Source organism: Mus caroli, unplaced genomic scaffold (assembly GCF_978045245.1).
Source record: "Mus caroli unplaced genomic scaffold, Mus_caroli_1 scaffold_17, whole genome shotgun sequence".
In the NCBI taxonomy this organism is placed as follows: domain Eukaryota; kingdom Metazoa; phylum Chordata; class Mammalia; order Rodentia; family Muridae; genus Mus; species Mus caroli.
This window is the reverse complement of record NW_028227272.1, coordinates 31,249,554-31,266,430: the sequence shown is the minus strand read 5'-3', so window position 1 is coordinate 31,266,430 and position 16,877 is coordinate 31,249,554. Positions and strand designations below refer to the sequence as shown.

The 16,877-nt window shown below is 44.6% G+C and overlaps 1 protein-coding gene across 26 annotated transcripts in view; it reads left to right on the top strand.

Annotated features, from left to right (window-relative positions):
* Kalrn (kalirin RhoGEF kinase) overlaps positions 1-16,877 on the top strand; it is a 603,829-nt gene that overhangs the window by 342,209 nt on the left and 244,743 nt on the right. For all 26 annotated transcript variants that reach the window (XM_085832156.1, XM_029470420.2, XM_029470426.2 and 23 more), the window contains exons 15-16: positions 2,791-2,957; positions 11,229-11,348. In XM_085832156.1, the coding sequence (XP_085688282.1) occupies positions 2,791-2,957; positions 11,229-11,348 (287 nt within the window). The remainder of the gene's footprint in view (positions 1-2,790; positions 2,958-11,228; positions 11,349-16,877) is intronic.

Sequence of the window (16,877 nt, the reverse complement as noted above, 5' to 3'; positions counted from 1 at the left end):
TTGCTCACTGGTGAGAGGGATGCATGAGCAATATGAGCCAAGAACAGGGGGAGAAGAGGCAGTGGCCAAGTGGAACAGACGTGGCCCCGGCATCTGAGAGCCTACATTCCAGTGACAATGTGAGCAAGGTGTAAGAAGTCATCCTTGAGAGGGAACTGAGCCAGTTCCCTGTCAGGGGGACACTGAAGAGAAAAGAAATGAGAATACATTCACTCTCTGAGAAAAAGACAACCTTGTCTTTCTGCATTATTACTGGGAGTAATTTTTATTGTTGGGGACATCATTACTGTCCCTAAGCAGGACAGGTCTATCATTAAATTGAGGGCAGTGTTATCAACAAAAGCAAACTCTACTCAGAGGTGATGTCTGGAGATGGACCAGTTTGTAGGGTTTAACTGGAACTTACACCGATGACTGGGAGCAGAGGAAGGAAGAGTGTGGAATGGGTGCCTCTAGGTGTGGCCAGTATAAGTCTGTATGCTCTTCTCATCCCCTCCCCCTGTAATTGAGATTGTGGAGATGCAGTAGGCACCCTCTTCATCCCTGTAGTCCTGGACACATTATATAAGACAGTAACAAGAGAAACAAACAGAATTGCACAGCCTGGGTCTTAGGGCTCTCAACGATATGCTGAGCAAGCTTCCTTGCTGAGTCACTAACTCTGAGCAGCCATTCACACGTGCAGTGGCAGGGTTCAGTCACCTGCCTGCTAGAGAAAAACAAAGCCCAGCTGAATCCTAGGGATGCGGTGAAGCCGAGGTTGTCTGGAATAGAGCCACACTGTAACTGCGGAGAAGCAGAGATGGGTCTGAAATTACATTTCCTGAAAGTCAGCACAAGGTCAGAGTTATCCGCCTCCTATCCCCGGATCCCCTTCGCCCCACCCCCTGCTAACTCTGACCCCCAACGTGGGCAAGCCACAGGGAGTAGAAATTGCTTCAGTTCTTTTTATTTCAGTCCAGAAGATGCTCTACCTACCGCACCCTTCTGGTGACTGAAAAGAGTAGGCAGAGGGGTTGGCTGCCAAAAGAACAAGCCGTTCTCTTCCGTCTCCCACAGATATTTCAGGAGCTGGGACCTGGAATTATGAAACTCACAGAAAAAAAACATAAAAAGATACTGAAATTATTATCATGTAACACCAGAAAATATTTTTCCCACTCTCCCATATTGTCCTTATATAAAACTCTATTTTTGCCTCCAGAAATGAGTTTCCCTCGTGTGGGCGGACTCGCCTGTGCTTCCCAGATGCAGATGCCAGAGTGCCGGAGACAGGGATGAGTTTCCAGTGGTATGTCAGGGTAATGGAAGCATCTCTCAGTGAAGATTGATTTTGTAGGTGGCCATATGTTACAGTTGATGTGCTTCTTTGGGAATTTATCTGCGAGGATTTTAACGTGAACCCCATTATTGGTTGGATCTCCACTCTTCTGTATCTCACACAGGATATGACCATCAAGATTCTCAGCTGCTTTGGGTCACAGATTACAGAATGAGAAATCAGAGCAAAGACCGAACGGTGAGGCCACATAGCCAAGTAGAGTCAAGGATCAGAATAGAAGAGCAGCCAGGGTAAGGCTAAATAAGTAGACAATCAATGAGACTCAGGAAACAGCATGGGTCACGGTTTGCATCCTGGACAGGAACGAAGAAGGCATGAATATAAGAGCACCATCGGAAACTCATCCCTGCCTCCGGCATGCCGGCATCTGCATCTGGAAAGCATAGACAGCTCTGCCCACAGGAGGGGAGCCAAAAATAGAGTTTTATATGATTCTAACTCAGGACTGGCTCCAGAGCTAGTGCACATTCCATATTGACTTTGCAACCTAAGACTAAAAGTCTAGCCTCCAGCAAGTGAAGGGATGAGCTAAATCGAGTCCCTTTATCCCATCTGACATTATCAGACCCTCCTAAAGCAGAAATCCAGTCGAGGCAGGCTTCCCTGGACCTGTTGCTGATGGGCAGAGAAGGAAGTGTGCATAACTGCACATCAGGTGTCATGAGAGGGATACAGAAAGATCAAGGCAGGGAGGGTGATGAGGGAGGACCGAGCCTTTGGTTGGTGGGTACTGACTGCAGCTGTGCTCCAGGCTGACTGTTGTCTAGGTTGAGAGCTATGTTCATAAACACTGGAAACACATGTCAGCAAGTGACTGGCCCTAGACCTGCTCTGAGTCAGTAGAGTGAAGGGCAAGCTCTGTGTGCGAGCAAAACTTAAAGGTGAAGGTTTTTCTGAATGTGAATGACATTCGTTGTCCCTGTGGTATTGCTGGGAATATTTATCGTGTATATTTGGGAATAGATAGCATTGATTTCTTAGGAGACCTAAGTCGTTGGCTACTTTCATCTAATCATAAATTATACCTAACTAGTTAAAATAGAACATGCCCTTGGCAGGAATGTCTGAGACAGGGTCCTTTTGATTTGGCTTCATCATGTCCAAGATGACTCAAGTTTGCTTATGAATCTGGGTGTTCGCTGCCAGGAGCTGTCTCTCTTAGGACGGATCTCCAGCGTTGCAGCATCCTCTCTTCCACTTATGAAAAGGACCTGGTCCTGTCGTGTGTTGAAATTTGCTTCCTGGACAAAGGATTCATTCGTCCTAACGAGCTGGCATTGTCCTAAGTGAGGACCGATTTCAGGATCTGTCCAGCTGCACTGTGAGCTGTGTTGCAGTTGGCCAATAACAGCAACTCCCAAAGTCGAGCTTTCTTATATAATTAAAGCAATGTTGTGGGCTCCATGCTGCCTGGGTTTTAATTGTTTGCATTTTTTTTTTCAAACCAGGAATCGAGTTAATCTGTGAGAAGGACCTTGACCTGGCAGCTCAGGTGCAGGAGCTGCTGGAATTTCTCCATGAGAAGCAGCACGAGCTGGAGCTCAATGCGGAGCAGACGCACAAGCGGCTAGAGCAGTGTCTCCAGCTGAGGCACCTCCAGGCTGAGGTCAAACAGGTGAGCCGGCTGGGCGGGCGCCCACCCTCGGAGCTGCAGGCTGCAGGGAGGCACACGGTGTGCCCTCTAAGTAACCCAGCCTTAGAAAAGAAGCTGGAGTGTGAATTAGTTGGATTAATTTCTGCAAGCCTGGCTGTTGTCACAAAAGACCCAGTGGGACAATGACTCAAACCATGAACGCATTAATCCTCTCACATATGATGTTCTAGAAAGGTTCCAGAGAATTCTCAGTGTTCTTCACTGAATGCATTCTCTCCCCTCCTGTGCTTGATTCTGTCACATAGTCCATGAGAAATAAAAATCCATCCTCAGTAATTTAATTATAGTCCACTGTTGTAGAGCCAGGTTGCTCTCTTTGGGGCACCTCGGTGCCTAGTCCAGCTCCTGACACAGAGTTGGTAAGTAAAGATTCAGTAGTAGCAATTATCATTATTTCCAATGTGTGTATGGTTCTTATAATAACACTTTTGGGAAGCTGGGAATATGGCTCTGTGGGTGAAGTGCTCATCACACAAGCACAAGGAACTGAGTTTGGAACGGCAGCACTCAGACACACACACAAGGCAGGCACAGTAGGGTGAGTGCAGCACTCACACACACACAAGGCAGGCACAGTAGGGTGAGTGCAGCACTCACACACACACAAGGCAGGCACAGTAGGGTGAGTGTAGCACTCAGACACAAGGAGGCACAGCAGGGTGAGTGCAGCACTCACACACACACACAAGGCAGGCACAGCAGGGTTAGTGCAGCCACAGAGCAAGGATGGGGTAGGGTCAAGTAGAGATGGGCAGATCCTCGGGACCCATTGGCATGCTAGCCTAACTAAACCGGGCAGCTCCCAGTTCAGCCAAAAACCCTACCTCAGAAAGCAGTGCTGGGGCTGGAGAGATGGCTAGGCAGTTAAGAGCACTTGCTGCTCTTGAAGAGAACCCATGTTCAGCTCCCAGCATTCACATGGTGGCTCAGAACTGTCCATGACTCCAGGTCCAATAGAGTTCATTGCCTTCTTCTGACCTCTGCAGATACCACACCCACATGATGCACATACATATATAGAGGTAAAACACTCATACATATGAAATAAATTGTTAGGAAGGAAGGAAGGAAAGAAGGAAGGGTGAAAGGAAAGAAGGAAAGAAAGGAAGAAGGAAAGAAAAGGAAAGGGAAGGAAAGGAAGAAGGAAAAGAGAGAGAGTGAAACTGAGAAAGACACCAAACATCAGCATGTAGCCTCCATATGTTCACACTCGCATACACACACATGCACACTCACACATGTGTATACATATAAATACACATACATGCACACACACATGCACATACACCTATATACACACACATATCCCAATCACACATGTGACTACATACATATATATTATACATACAAGAATATTTTCTTGCCATTTAAAAGTTAATGTTAAAAGGAGGAGAGGTCTTATCTGCACAAGGGATTATAGCAAGCATTTTTACTGGAGGACATACTCAGAAACATGCACAATGGCACACTTGTAAATGTTGCTGTCCTAAGCAACCTAAGTGGCAGTTATTGTGAACAGTGAATGGAGGCTTCTCTTAATAGAGAGAGACTGAAGACGTGAAAACATTAGCAGTTCTACTTCTGGGTGCTGTTTCTGTCTCTAGAAATATTCTTGAGTCTCTCTGAGGCAGACGCTATTCCCATTGTTCAGATGAGGCCACCAGAGCTTAGAGAGTCCCCAGACACTGGTCACAAGGAAAGAACACACTACCACCCTCCAGGGGTCTAGGAATGCCTGGCAGGTCAGCCTGCCACCTTACCTCAATGGCTGCTGATGTCTGCATCACCCCCTCCTAAGAGACCCAATGGCCTGCTTTGGAGGCTACACTCCACCTCCCAAACTATTCTGGGCAGGGAAGCATCTTCTACTCTTAAACATGATTTCTCATGTGCAGTGATAACTGGAGCTTAGATTTAAATTAACTGTGTTAGCATTGACATCTCATTTTTTAACTACTGCTCAGTTGTTCACATTTAGGGTGTCCCTTTCTGATGCTTATGTCACACTTGTCACACAGTTGTTGTGTTGGGTGATATGGTCTCCATTACCCCGAGCTCCCAATCAGCGCTCAGCCAGAGCTCGTGCACATGTGGCCTGAGGATCTGAGAGCCACACACCAGGCTTGCTCACTGAGCTGCTCTCTAGACTTTCTCAGCCTAATCAGACCAGGGTCCCACCGGAGCTTCCAGGAAGACCTGTTATTCATACAGAGGATGTGATGGCAATGCCAGCATGAGACTAGTAACAGGCATACAAATTTTAACATTCTTGGAATCATGACAGTGCATTATTTTCATATGGGGAGAAAAGAAAGATCTTACTCCATGAGAACAAGCCCTTGGGTGAAGCTTTGTCTACAAGTAAGAAAACTGGGATACCATAGGATCAGGAAGCAACAGGGACCTCTTATATTGTTAGCTAAAGCTCCAAAATCCAGGGTTTTCCTCTGCAGGGGCCCACAACCCCCCTGTGCATGCAGAAGCCATAGAGAGAATGAGCAAAACTCAATCAGGCTTCCATGTCCTCACCATATCTGAGATGTGCGGGGGTAGCCTTGGCTCCACAGAGAATGGCACCTGCCTGAGATCAGTGGAGCTGCAGCATCTCAAAATCTGCCTGTGTGCCCATTCCTGGTCGTTTTCATGATTAGTGGACGGTAGGAATGGGCTTTCAAACAAAGTAGAAAACAGAACTTTCCTGGTGAGCTTCGAAGAAAAACCTAGACTTTTGCTTTATGTTTTGTTCCAGCATCAATGGACTGATATCTAAATGTGTTCCCATTGATAATTTCATGACTTAGAGGACATAACTTCCTTCTGTGGGTGCCTACTCTACAGCAAGGCGTGGCTAACCCACGGGGGAATTGTAGTTAAAAATCTATACAGGGATGAATGTTCTCGAGAGACAGGGGCAGGTGGATCTCTGAGTTCCAGACCAGTGTGGTCTACAGAGTGAGTTCCAGGACAGCTGGGGCTACACAGAGAAACCCTGTCTCGAAAAAACAAACAAACAAAGAATGAGTGCTCACCTGACAGTTGGGAAACCCGCAGAGGGCTTTCCAGAGGACAGTGGCCCTTCAGGGCAGCAGGAACTGCTGCTTGGTTAAGCCACCATGCCTCATTAGTCAGACTTGTTTTCCTTGTCAGCTGAGGCTCCTTCATCAAGGATCCATCTGATCCAGTTTCAAAGGAAGCATTTGTGTCTGATGGAAATTGGTGGAGCAGGAAATATTGATTTCTAAGCTGTTGACACTTGGAAAAAAGGAGTTAATTTAGATGTCAGTATTGATCAGTGAAGCTAAGTTTAGATGCAGGCTTGAGAGAATATATTCTCATAGAGAAAAAGGGAAGAGAAGGAGGAAGGGAAGGAGGGAGGCAGGGAGGGAGGGAGAGAGGGGAAAAGAGAGACAGAGAGAGACAGAGACAGACAGAGACAGACAGAGACAGACAGAGACAGACAGAGACAGACAGAGAGAGACAGAGACAGAGAGAGACAGAGAGAAAAGACACTTTAAAGTGCCATTAATGAGACTGAATTCGGAGGAACAACACTGTGTTGTGATACCACTCTGTCATCTGAACTCACACATTAAAGGTTTACATTGGACTGTGTGTGGCCATCATAATCCTAAGGGTAGTTAAATTATGTTAAAGTGAAGCTTTAAAGGACGAAGAATCCGTAGACATTTGACTGAAATTTATCTTCAACTATTCCAAACAAATGAAATGTCACAGAGTGATGAATGCCACAGATTGCTTGTTCCGTGATTGGCTGTCTCTAAGACAGGCAGGACACATAGCTCTGGAGAAAACCAGTCCCCAAAGGGAAACCACTCCACTGATTACAGCACACAGTGCAGGTCCCAGGTCACTGGAAAGCCACTCAGGTTACTCTTCAGGCCCCACAGAATTCTCTGGCTGCCTCCAGGAACATTACTACTTGAGGTAAAGATGACCTCACATCTATCAGATAAATTCAGGAGGGGATTGGGGGATGATGTAATGGCATAAAACAGAATGCATGTCCATACGTTTTCCATATGTATATATTGAATATAAAATGAGAGAGCATGTATTTGTAAAGTAATTGGATTGCTTCTGTGGGCCAAATCCAGCCAGAATGTGCTTCCGATCAGTAGACACTTAAAACAAAGAAAAAATATTAGCCTGCCCTTATGCCTCTGTGATGATTACTGTGTTCACTTTGGGTGCACACATATCAGAGTCAGAAAGGAGCTGGCAGAAGTCCAAGCCAAAAAGGAGAGAGAGAGACATTGTTTCCTAACGGAGATAATTAGAGGTCATAATGGAATACAGACACAGCCTATAAAGCCATAAATAATGAACACATATGATCTTACGTACTTCCAGAACTAAGGAATTCCGAAGTTAAGGAATTCTGAAGTTAGACATCGAGAGAGCCAAGCATTTATCTTGTGGTTGGAGTCACAGAAGTAACCAGGCGTTGAGAGAGGTCATGTACAGTAACAATCCAGAGTCAGTTGACTTGAGAACAACTTCTTGGCTTTCTGGGGGTTATGAGCAGAACAATCATCTGCAAGCCATTTCTCCAGCCTCCAAGAGAACTGGATGCAGGCTGCTCAGCCTGAGGGCATCATCATCTGTGGGTAGCCATTGTCTATTCCTGGTGTGGGCTTACATGAGCCTCTTTGACATGAAGAAATAAAAGGCCTATATTTTTAGCTCTCCCACTAACCAAAGACAATCTAAGCTGAATTCTTGGCCTGGCACTTTAGTCCCCAAACAGTAATATTCTTTCTTCTAATCTCTGGTTTCTACATATTCAGTTTCTTTCTGAATACACACGGTTCTCCAAGGTTAGAGGGACAATCTCTGGATTTTATCAGGGGGTGAAGAGTTAAAGCAGAAAATGACCTTTAAAGCTACCTGTCTCCATCAAAGTCCCAGCCCCTTTCTCCTTGCTATGATAAAATACCCTGACAAAGGCAAGAGAGAAGGCTTTCCTTGGGCTTTCAGAGATATACAGTGTATCATGGCGGGAAGACATGGCAGCAGGCAGAAAAGGCAAGCTTGCCAGGTGCCTCGGCACTCAGGAGCAGAACAAAGGGTGGCTCACTGTTTAAAGCATTGAGGCCTGCCTGGTAACCCACTCCCTCCCAAAGAGTGTGGCAGGAACCTTCTTGGGACTAACTGTTCATATACATGAGTCTATGGAAGACACTTTTACTTTCAAATCATAGCACTGACCCATTAGGGAAATTTTTACTGCAGTTGATTAGAGCAAAATGCTACTATTATGATTTGAAAAGTGCTTTTACATTAAGGATTTTATTTTTATTCTAACTCTTTTGTTCAGCAAAGGAAAGTAGACATTTTACAGGTGAGAAAGCTGACCTTTGATTAAATGTTTCTCAAGTCACAGTTTGATATTAATAGAACCAGTATTTCCTCATTTTAGTTACAATATTTCCCCCACTACCTAGCATCCTTGGGTGCTCAAGGGGTAATAACTAACACATTTGATGAACCAAAAGAATTGAAAGAACCTCATAATAGACAGATAGGCCAACAGGACTCTCAGTGATCTGAGGACAAAAGATAATAGATAGCAACCTGAGAAACTGGTGGGACATCAAAATGGTGTTCATTTAAATAACCGCATAAAGTTAAATGGCTTTTTCCCTCACTGGGAGAATTATAACTGACGAATCACAGCACTACCCATCTTTGCTCCAAACTGAAAACCAAAAACGAGCAGCAGCCCAGTCATTATCATCCAGCTTAGCATTTCCTGGTGCATTGCCTCAGCCTCGTGATTCCAAAAGGAGGGAGAGGGTTATCCACACCCGGAGGAGACTGCTGGGGTTCAGGGAAGTTGTTGATTTTGCCAAGGAAGGAATGAGGTCAGGTTCTCTGACTTCAGATGTTAGTCTTCTATCCATTTTGCCCATTTTGCTTCCAGAACTGACTCACGATGCTTAGTTCCTTCTTGGCTTAAAGCCATGGCTATAAACTTCCATGCATCTCTGTATTCCTAAAGTCAGATCGTTAGGACTGCAAAGTCCTAGGATGCTTTCATAAGCAGCATTTTGGAAATATGAGTAAACAAGAATATTGTATGGTTTACTGAAAGAAGTAGCTACGCAAGTGCATGACATCCTTCAGTGGGGATGCTGGGAAGTGGGTATTCCCACCACATAGTACAACTGACGTGGCTAGAACTAGAGGACAATATTCTAGCAAGACTCTCGAGGAGTAGACTAACACTGACTTGAGATGCTCATGCAGAAGGTATTTTGATGACACCCACAAATGAGTCTCCAAAGAAAGCAGGAAGCAGCAAAACATGATAGAGGGACATAGTTAAAAATAGGTACTGTGAGCTCCGTTTTTCCAAAGAGGCAAAGAATGTGGCTTTGCAGTCTGTGAGTGCTGCATGTTCCCAGATCAACAGGCAGCTTTTCAAAGTCATTAGCACCTCTAGCTAGCCAGCCACAATCCACCTGGGACAACAGGGGTTTTACACATACATGCCGAACAGTTATTTCCTACAGCTAATTACTCTATAGGTTGGCATCTCATCCACAATCTGCCAGATTGGCCACGAATTAACATCTCAATCCAAATCACCCAGCTCCGGCAGGATTTATTCCTCATGTTATCTGTGTATAATAAGGCACCAGTCAGGTTCTGCTTAGGATTGAAATCAGCAGGGTGCCTTTGAGAGTTATGGGGCAGGAGACCAGGGGAACAAATTTTCCATTTGTTCAACACAAATAAAAAGCTAAGAACCAATAGAGTGGCATACAGATGGTATTCCTTGATTTTTGTAATCTCAGAACTTTTGTCCTCACCAAGCAAGAGTCTCAGGCTCCCTAGAAAAGGAGATTCTTGCCAGTTTTCTAGTGATCACACACCAGGTAAGTCTTCAGAGCCTAGGGCTTTCTTTGCGTTAGTTGTTCCAAGTGGATTAGCCTGATAATTACATCTCTATTTTCCTTGACCGCTCTAGACCAGCAGTTCTCTACCTATGGATCATGACCATAAGATAACATATTTCCAATGGTCTTAGGAACCCCCAACCATGCATTTATTTTTGCTGCTACTTCATAGCTGTAATTTTGCTACCGAGCCATGTCTCGTAGTCGTGACCCACAAGTTGAAAACCACTTTTCTCTCTCTCTTTCTCTCTCTTTCTCTCTCTCTCTCTCTCTCTCTCGGCAGACCTCATTCTTGCTCCCCTTCTCCTGATATTTCCCATTTTTGATTTCTTTTCCCCAGTACTTATCAGGAACCCTCAAAGTCATGTTCAGGCCACTGGGTAATTTAAGTTGGTTAGATTTTACTTTCCCTTTTGGTAACGATCTATTCTTTAGTTTTTGCTTGCTTTCTGTCCGCCCTTTGAGTCGTTTGCTTATCAAGCTTGTATACTCTGGGCAGCTATGTAAGAAATAGGGCCCATGATGTGACTTGGGTAATGTTCATTATTCTTAAAACATTACTAGGCAAGAGCCATTAAGTGGATGTGGAAGATTAAAATTTGCCTGGAAGATTTCCCTAGACTTTGGGGAGTTCACATTTTTTGTTTGTCTGTCTGTCTGTCTGTTTGGTTTTTTTTATTTTTTTGAGACAGGGTTTCTCTGTATAGCCCTGGAAGGAGGTAAGATATAGGTTGAAATAACCAAAAAGTTGTTCTGTGGTAAGTCACGCTAAAGTGATCCACACAAAATCCAGCCACACTGCAGGAGGAAGAGATTATTTTTAACAGGCAGAGTAGTGAAGTGTGAACAAATTCAAGAGGTTCTTCTTGGAACTGGGCCCTTTATGATCCAAGTACACTGTATGAAATTCTCAATAAATAAATAAAACATAAATACATAAATAGTAAAAAACTGAAAGAAAAAGATACCAACAATCGGAATTTCTCTGTACCATTCTGTGATCCAGAAAGAAGTTTAGACATGCATAAAACACAGCCAGATGAAGTCCTGATAATTAATTTGCTGGGAACCTTGGGACAGCAGAGTGATACGGGGAAGAAATGACATGAGAATAAAGCGGGGAAAGAAAGTGCATGCCTTATGACAACAAATACAGGGAGACTGGAAAGATGGCGCTTCAGGATCCTTGCTGTCCTCTCTCTAACAAGGAAGAAAAGATAGTCCTTTGGTTGAGGTAGCCATATGGAAAGCAATGGCTCTAGAGAAACCGTGGAGAGCCATTCACATGAGTGCTTATCCAACTCCCTAGGTTCTGGGATGGATCCGCAATGGAGAGTCGATGCTCAACGCCAGCCTGGTCAACGCCAGCTCTTTGTCGGAGGCAGAGCAGCTACAGCGGGAGCATGAACAGTTCCAGCTAGCCATCGAGGTAATCCCCAAATCTGGATGCCCTGTTTGTGCATGCCTCTTTGACTCTGGGCCACGGGCAGGATGGCTGTCTCAGATGTCAGCATTCCCTCGGGTGGTGGAACCCTTGTGCTTTCGAGGGACATAGTGCATGAGCCTCTTTCATGCTTGGGTATGCAGAATGCAGGATTCATCCTGCCCCCCAAGATATCAGGAGCCATGTATGCACACTTCAAATGAGAATATTTGCTGCTCCCTCGGACCTTAAGGCCCTAGTGCAGTTTTACCCATTTTTACTCACAAACTGTGTACCCGTGAGAAGTAGAAAGGTATAAGGTGGCAAGGCTTCCTGTTGAAAACCACTCAGAAATGAGGATAAACAATTGCACAGGTCAGTAGTAAACTGGAATAATACTTGTAAACACTTTGATTCTAGGTTAGAATTTGACTTTTGACAAGGACCACAAGGCTTCCAACAGACTGTACTATACAGTTTGCATGCTGAAAGTAGCTGTTCAGTTATGCTAGCAGAAGCCATACTTGAAGAATAAACTGCAAGTATAAGTTTACCAGCTGGGACTTTGGTCAACTTTTTAATAAGGTTTTTTTTTTAAAGCCCATTTTAAAAGAAATTTTCACTTTGGATAACGTAATGTTGCCTTGCTTTAAATAATACCTTCAATTATCTTCCTGTTAAGTAGGACCTTCTCCTCCCAGAGAGACTTTAGCAGATTGCTTCTCAGTGGTGTCTGAGAAAGAACAAAAATGGCCCACAGAACTATATTAAAAACAAAATAGGTTGAGCGTCCGTGGGGAGAAAGGCAAAGGACAGAAACCTCAGGTTCTTGGCACATGTGGTTCGGAGTAGAACTGTGCCTACTTCTGGGTGTGTGGGAGCTACAAACAGGCAACTTTCTTTTTTTAAAATTACCACTAGCAAAAAAATTCTACATAATGATGGCAGAAAAAATAATGAATTTTAATTTCCTATGCTCATAATTGTCTTTTAATGTGGCAGTCCAACTGACTGATAGCCTTTTGTAAACTGATATGAATTGAATCCAGCCATTTATTTTTCCAGAAGCCATCTTTCATGCATATAAAAATGACGTTAATGCTGGGCAGTGGTGGCACACACCTTTAATCCCAGCACTTGGGAGGCAGAGGCAGGCAGATTTCTGGGTTCGAGGCCAGCCTGGTCTACAAAGTGAGTTCCAGGACAGCCAGGGCTACACAGAGAAACCCTGTCTCAGGGGAAAAAAATGGCGTTAAGATGACTGACATGTTCCCAGCACTACTTGATATCTTCACAGGAAATATTAGTATCAGTCGGTACTGTCTGGGATTTGAGATTGAAAAGCAAACAGCACATATTGCACATGTGGTATAAGCAGTTCACTTGCTGTAGAAGAGCTACCCTGCAGCAAGGAGTTTTATGTCTCTGTTGCAGTTTACTAGCAATCCCAAATTGATAATGGTGAGAGCTCTTCGGGAGACACCTAGATTGGGGTTATAACCAGGTACTTACTGGTCAAGTGTCTATAGCAGTGGTTCTCAACCTTTTGGGTTGAACGTCCCTTTCATAGGGGTTGCATAGCAGATATCCTGCATATCAGATATTTATACTATATCTCATAAAAGTGGCAAAATTACAGTTCTGATGTAGCAATGAATTAACTGTGGGGCGGGGGGGGGGGGGTCACCACAACCTAGGAGCAGTATTAAAGGGTCACAGCATTAGGAAGGTTGAGAATCGCTGCTCTAAGGGCTTAGGCAGCAGTGAGGGTTTGGCAACAGATAGGAGCATGTTGTGAAGCTATGGGGGATTTAGGCAGAGATAGCTCTCAGTCGTCTTTCTCCTTGAATAAGAATACTTGGATTGGGTGAATGCATTTCCAGTCTCTTAATCAAATGTCTGGCAAGTCAGACCAAGCCTCACAGCACACTAGAGTACCCTAATGAACTTTGAGAAAGGGATGGTAAGTGTTTCCACAGTGTATTGAAAGACTAAACTCTGTGTGGCTGTGTATGCAGTAGGTGTTAATTTGGGGAGATGTTGCTACATTGTTACATAGTAGAACCTTACTAAGGACAAATATCTCCTAATCCCTCCTGGGACTTTGTGGGCATATTGCTTTAGTAAATAATTGATGCTAAGCTATAGGTGACTCTAGGGTTGGTGTCTGTAATCTCTGGGATAGCAGAACCTATAGAATTACTAGAACATCTTGGTGATGGAAAGTCATTAGGTTGTGGTATAGCTAGATGAACAAGGAGCACAGCCAGAACTGCTCGTATGCTCCTCCAGACAGCCTATGGTTATCTGTAGACTAAGTTTAAACTGGACTCTGCATCAGACGAGCATGCCAGAGAAGATACAAGCAATGTTTCTCTGAAACATAGGCTCACTGTGTAGGCCAGGCTAACCTTGAACTAACCTTTTAGCCCAAGCAAGACTCAAACTCATGGCTGTCCTAATATTTAGGCCCCTGAGTGGTGGACTACAACATGTACAACACTATACCTGGCTGGATGCAAGCCACTTTAAAGGAAGGTTAAGCAGCCTAGTTTGGCTTTTATGTGTGCCAGCCTTACTGCAGGCTTTTGCTGATGGCTGGGGATGGGATGGCAGTATAATTTGACTTCTTATTACCTAGGGTAGCAAGCTCAAGGGCTCTGTAGGGAAAATAGCTCTTAGTGAAACAATGAAATTTTTTGTGTAAACAGACATTTTTAAGAGTAAAGGGAGTGCCAATGTATAATCCCAGAACTCCTGGAGGCTGAAGCAGGAGGATTGCAAAGTCAGCCTGGGCTACTAGAGAGACCCTGGTTACATAGACAAACCCCATCTCAAACAAAACAAAGGAAAAGAGAGAGTTATTGATAATTAATCTAGAGAAGCAGTCATACACTGGAATGACCCTGGCCAAGCCAGGATTGTTCTAAACCTTGCTTTGGAGCTCTCTCTGGAAAGGTCAGAATTTGTCCCTGATAAGCCTTGTTTTCAGGAAAATGTCCCCAGAACACTCTGTGCAAAGAGCCAAACAGTGCCTCAACGCAGTGAGTTTATTAAGCAAAATGGATTCTTATTTGTTAGTGCTCTAGCTGTGCTGTTGTGCCTTCAGAAACCGCAACCTTCAAAGAGAGAAGCTCAACTTTAAAATCCATTTTATTTGAAATCCTCCCATGCATTTGAGCATAAATATTATACCAGAAAAGTGTTTAAAACTGGATAATAAATTGAATTGATTTGGTTCAATTTTCTTGCACTTACACCTACTAAATATTAATGTTCTTGATAACCCACATCTTAAAACTCTAACAGTCAATAGGATTAGATGGTAAGGAGTGGAAATGGATGCAAAGATAATGACTTAAGCTTAGCAAAGCAAAGATTAGGCCCCACGGATGAGAGTTTATGGTTCAGGAAGTTAAGGAAGAAAAGCTCAGTCAGGGCTGTTACAGAATGATGAACCGCAGAGTAAGGAAGAGTTTATTACATAACGCAGATCGCACAGACGTGGAGATGACTCCACACACTCGGAAGACAAAGCGCTGAAACAGGTTTACACTGACAGTTATCACATGTTAGGGGCAGAGACATCGTTGTCATAATCACTAACATTCCACTGGAGAACCTTCTTGCAAATGAGAAATTGCCGTAGGTTTCATTCCAATCCTAGGGGAAAAGTCACGTGCTGGAAAAGAATGCAAGTTCGGGAATAGGTCAAACAGGAGTCTAGTGTTACCACTTGTTTTGATGTAGGCTTTGAGGCACACCATTTAACCTGCTGTGTCTTGATGTCTTAATCTCTGAGCTGGAAATAAAACCCACCTCATAGAAAGGCTGCGTGAAGCCGGGCGTGGTGGCGCACGCCTTTAATCCCAGCACTCGGGAGGCAGAGGCAGGAGGATTTCTGAGTTCGAGGCCAGCCTGGTCTACAGAGTGAGTTCCAGGACAGCCAGGACTACACAGAGAAACCCTGTCTCGAAAAACCAAAAAAAAAAAAAAAAAAAAAGAAAGGCTGCGTGAACCAGAAAAGTCAATGCATAATCATAAGGCCCAGCACAGAAAACACACACACCCTTGGAGAAGTAACAGCCATTTGATTGACCACACACACACCTCTGCCCCCACTGTGACAGTTTTACCTTCTAAGCAACAGGACCCCCCAAGAGTTAGCTAAGAAACAAAGGAGTTCAGAGAAATGGGGGTTGCTCTGAGCTTCGGGCCATCTGGAAAGGTTCACTGAAGGAGGGCAGGTTTGAGGCAAGTTTCAAAGGATAAAAGGGATCGTTGACAGGGGCTTAGAGCATCTACCAAGGACAGGAAGAAGGAAGGGCAAGGCAGGAAGGTTTGTGGCTTGCTTTTGGAGGTTTGGGGAGAAAGCATAGTTGATATTGTGAAGACAGACCATGTTGTGGAGGGCTCTTGCAACAGCCAGCTTGGACCTCGTTTTGAAGCAATGATGGAGCCACTGAAGACTTTTGAACTGAGAAAAAGAAGTGGTGCTCATAAGATGGAAGCCTTAGGGATGAAAGGAATAACAGGAGCACTTCCTAACACATCAAATTAAGCAGAACTGCCGAAACCGTCCATGAGGCCCTGGAGATGTGGCTCAGTGGTGGAATGTGTGCTTGGCATGTTCAGGACCCTGAGACAAATCCTAGCATGCCACATTAAAAGAAAAGGAAGAGAAAGTGCACAGGATGGATCTATGAATTAGAAAGAAGCTATGAAAACTGGCTGTTTCTCCTGCATACACCTGCATATATGAAGTTGTGAGGGCCCATCTGCATTAGAGGCGTAGGGAGCAGCCGACAGGGATGAGGTCAAGATTGTAACTCATTCTAAGTGACAGGGAAATGGGTAAGAGGAGGCCACCAGCATAAGTGGCCAGTGACTTTGAGGAACCATTTTAAAGAGACAGCTTTGGCTTCTACTGAGGGTTTGGCATCTGCCCTGCCACAGATGGCAGCACCTCCTCAGAAGGGTGAGAGGTGGGCTCCCTTGCATCAGAAGAGGATCTGACACTAAGAGGCTTCTTCCAAGAGAAAATAATAGAAGCCAGGGGAGCAGATGAGAGCTCTGAAGATGGGAGCAGTTAGCAAGGCTAACATGGCACCTCTTCATTTAGGAAACAGTGCCGGTTATACAAAGAAAGCTGGGGCTTCGGAGGGATTGTTCTGCCCCTTTCATTTTACTTTCTCTAGCTTCATTTAGCAGAGAGGTGCCCAGTGCTGACAGTCATTAGAACTGAGGCTTTCAGAGGGTAAAAGCCCCAAAGGGCCAGGGATGCTGGTGGAGATGGAATCGTGCAGCAGCTGCAGGTTCGGGATGGGGGAGCACATAGAAGCCTTGTAGACAGAGCTAAGTAGAAAGTACAGGATGAAATCTAATTACGGGGAAAAAGCAGATCATTGTGATGAGATCAAGGAGATGCTTAGGGGAAAATGAGGGAGTTGCCCTCAGACCCAAGGAGTGCTGAGTAAGCCAGCTAAAAAAGTGGTCTGAGCTCTGCTACCTAAGCCACGTAGGAAGAACTCTGGA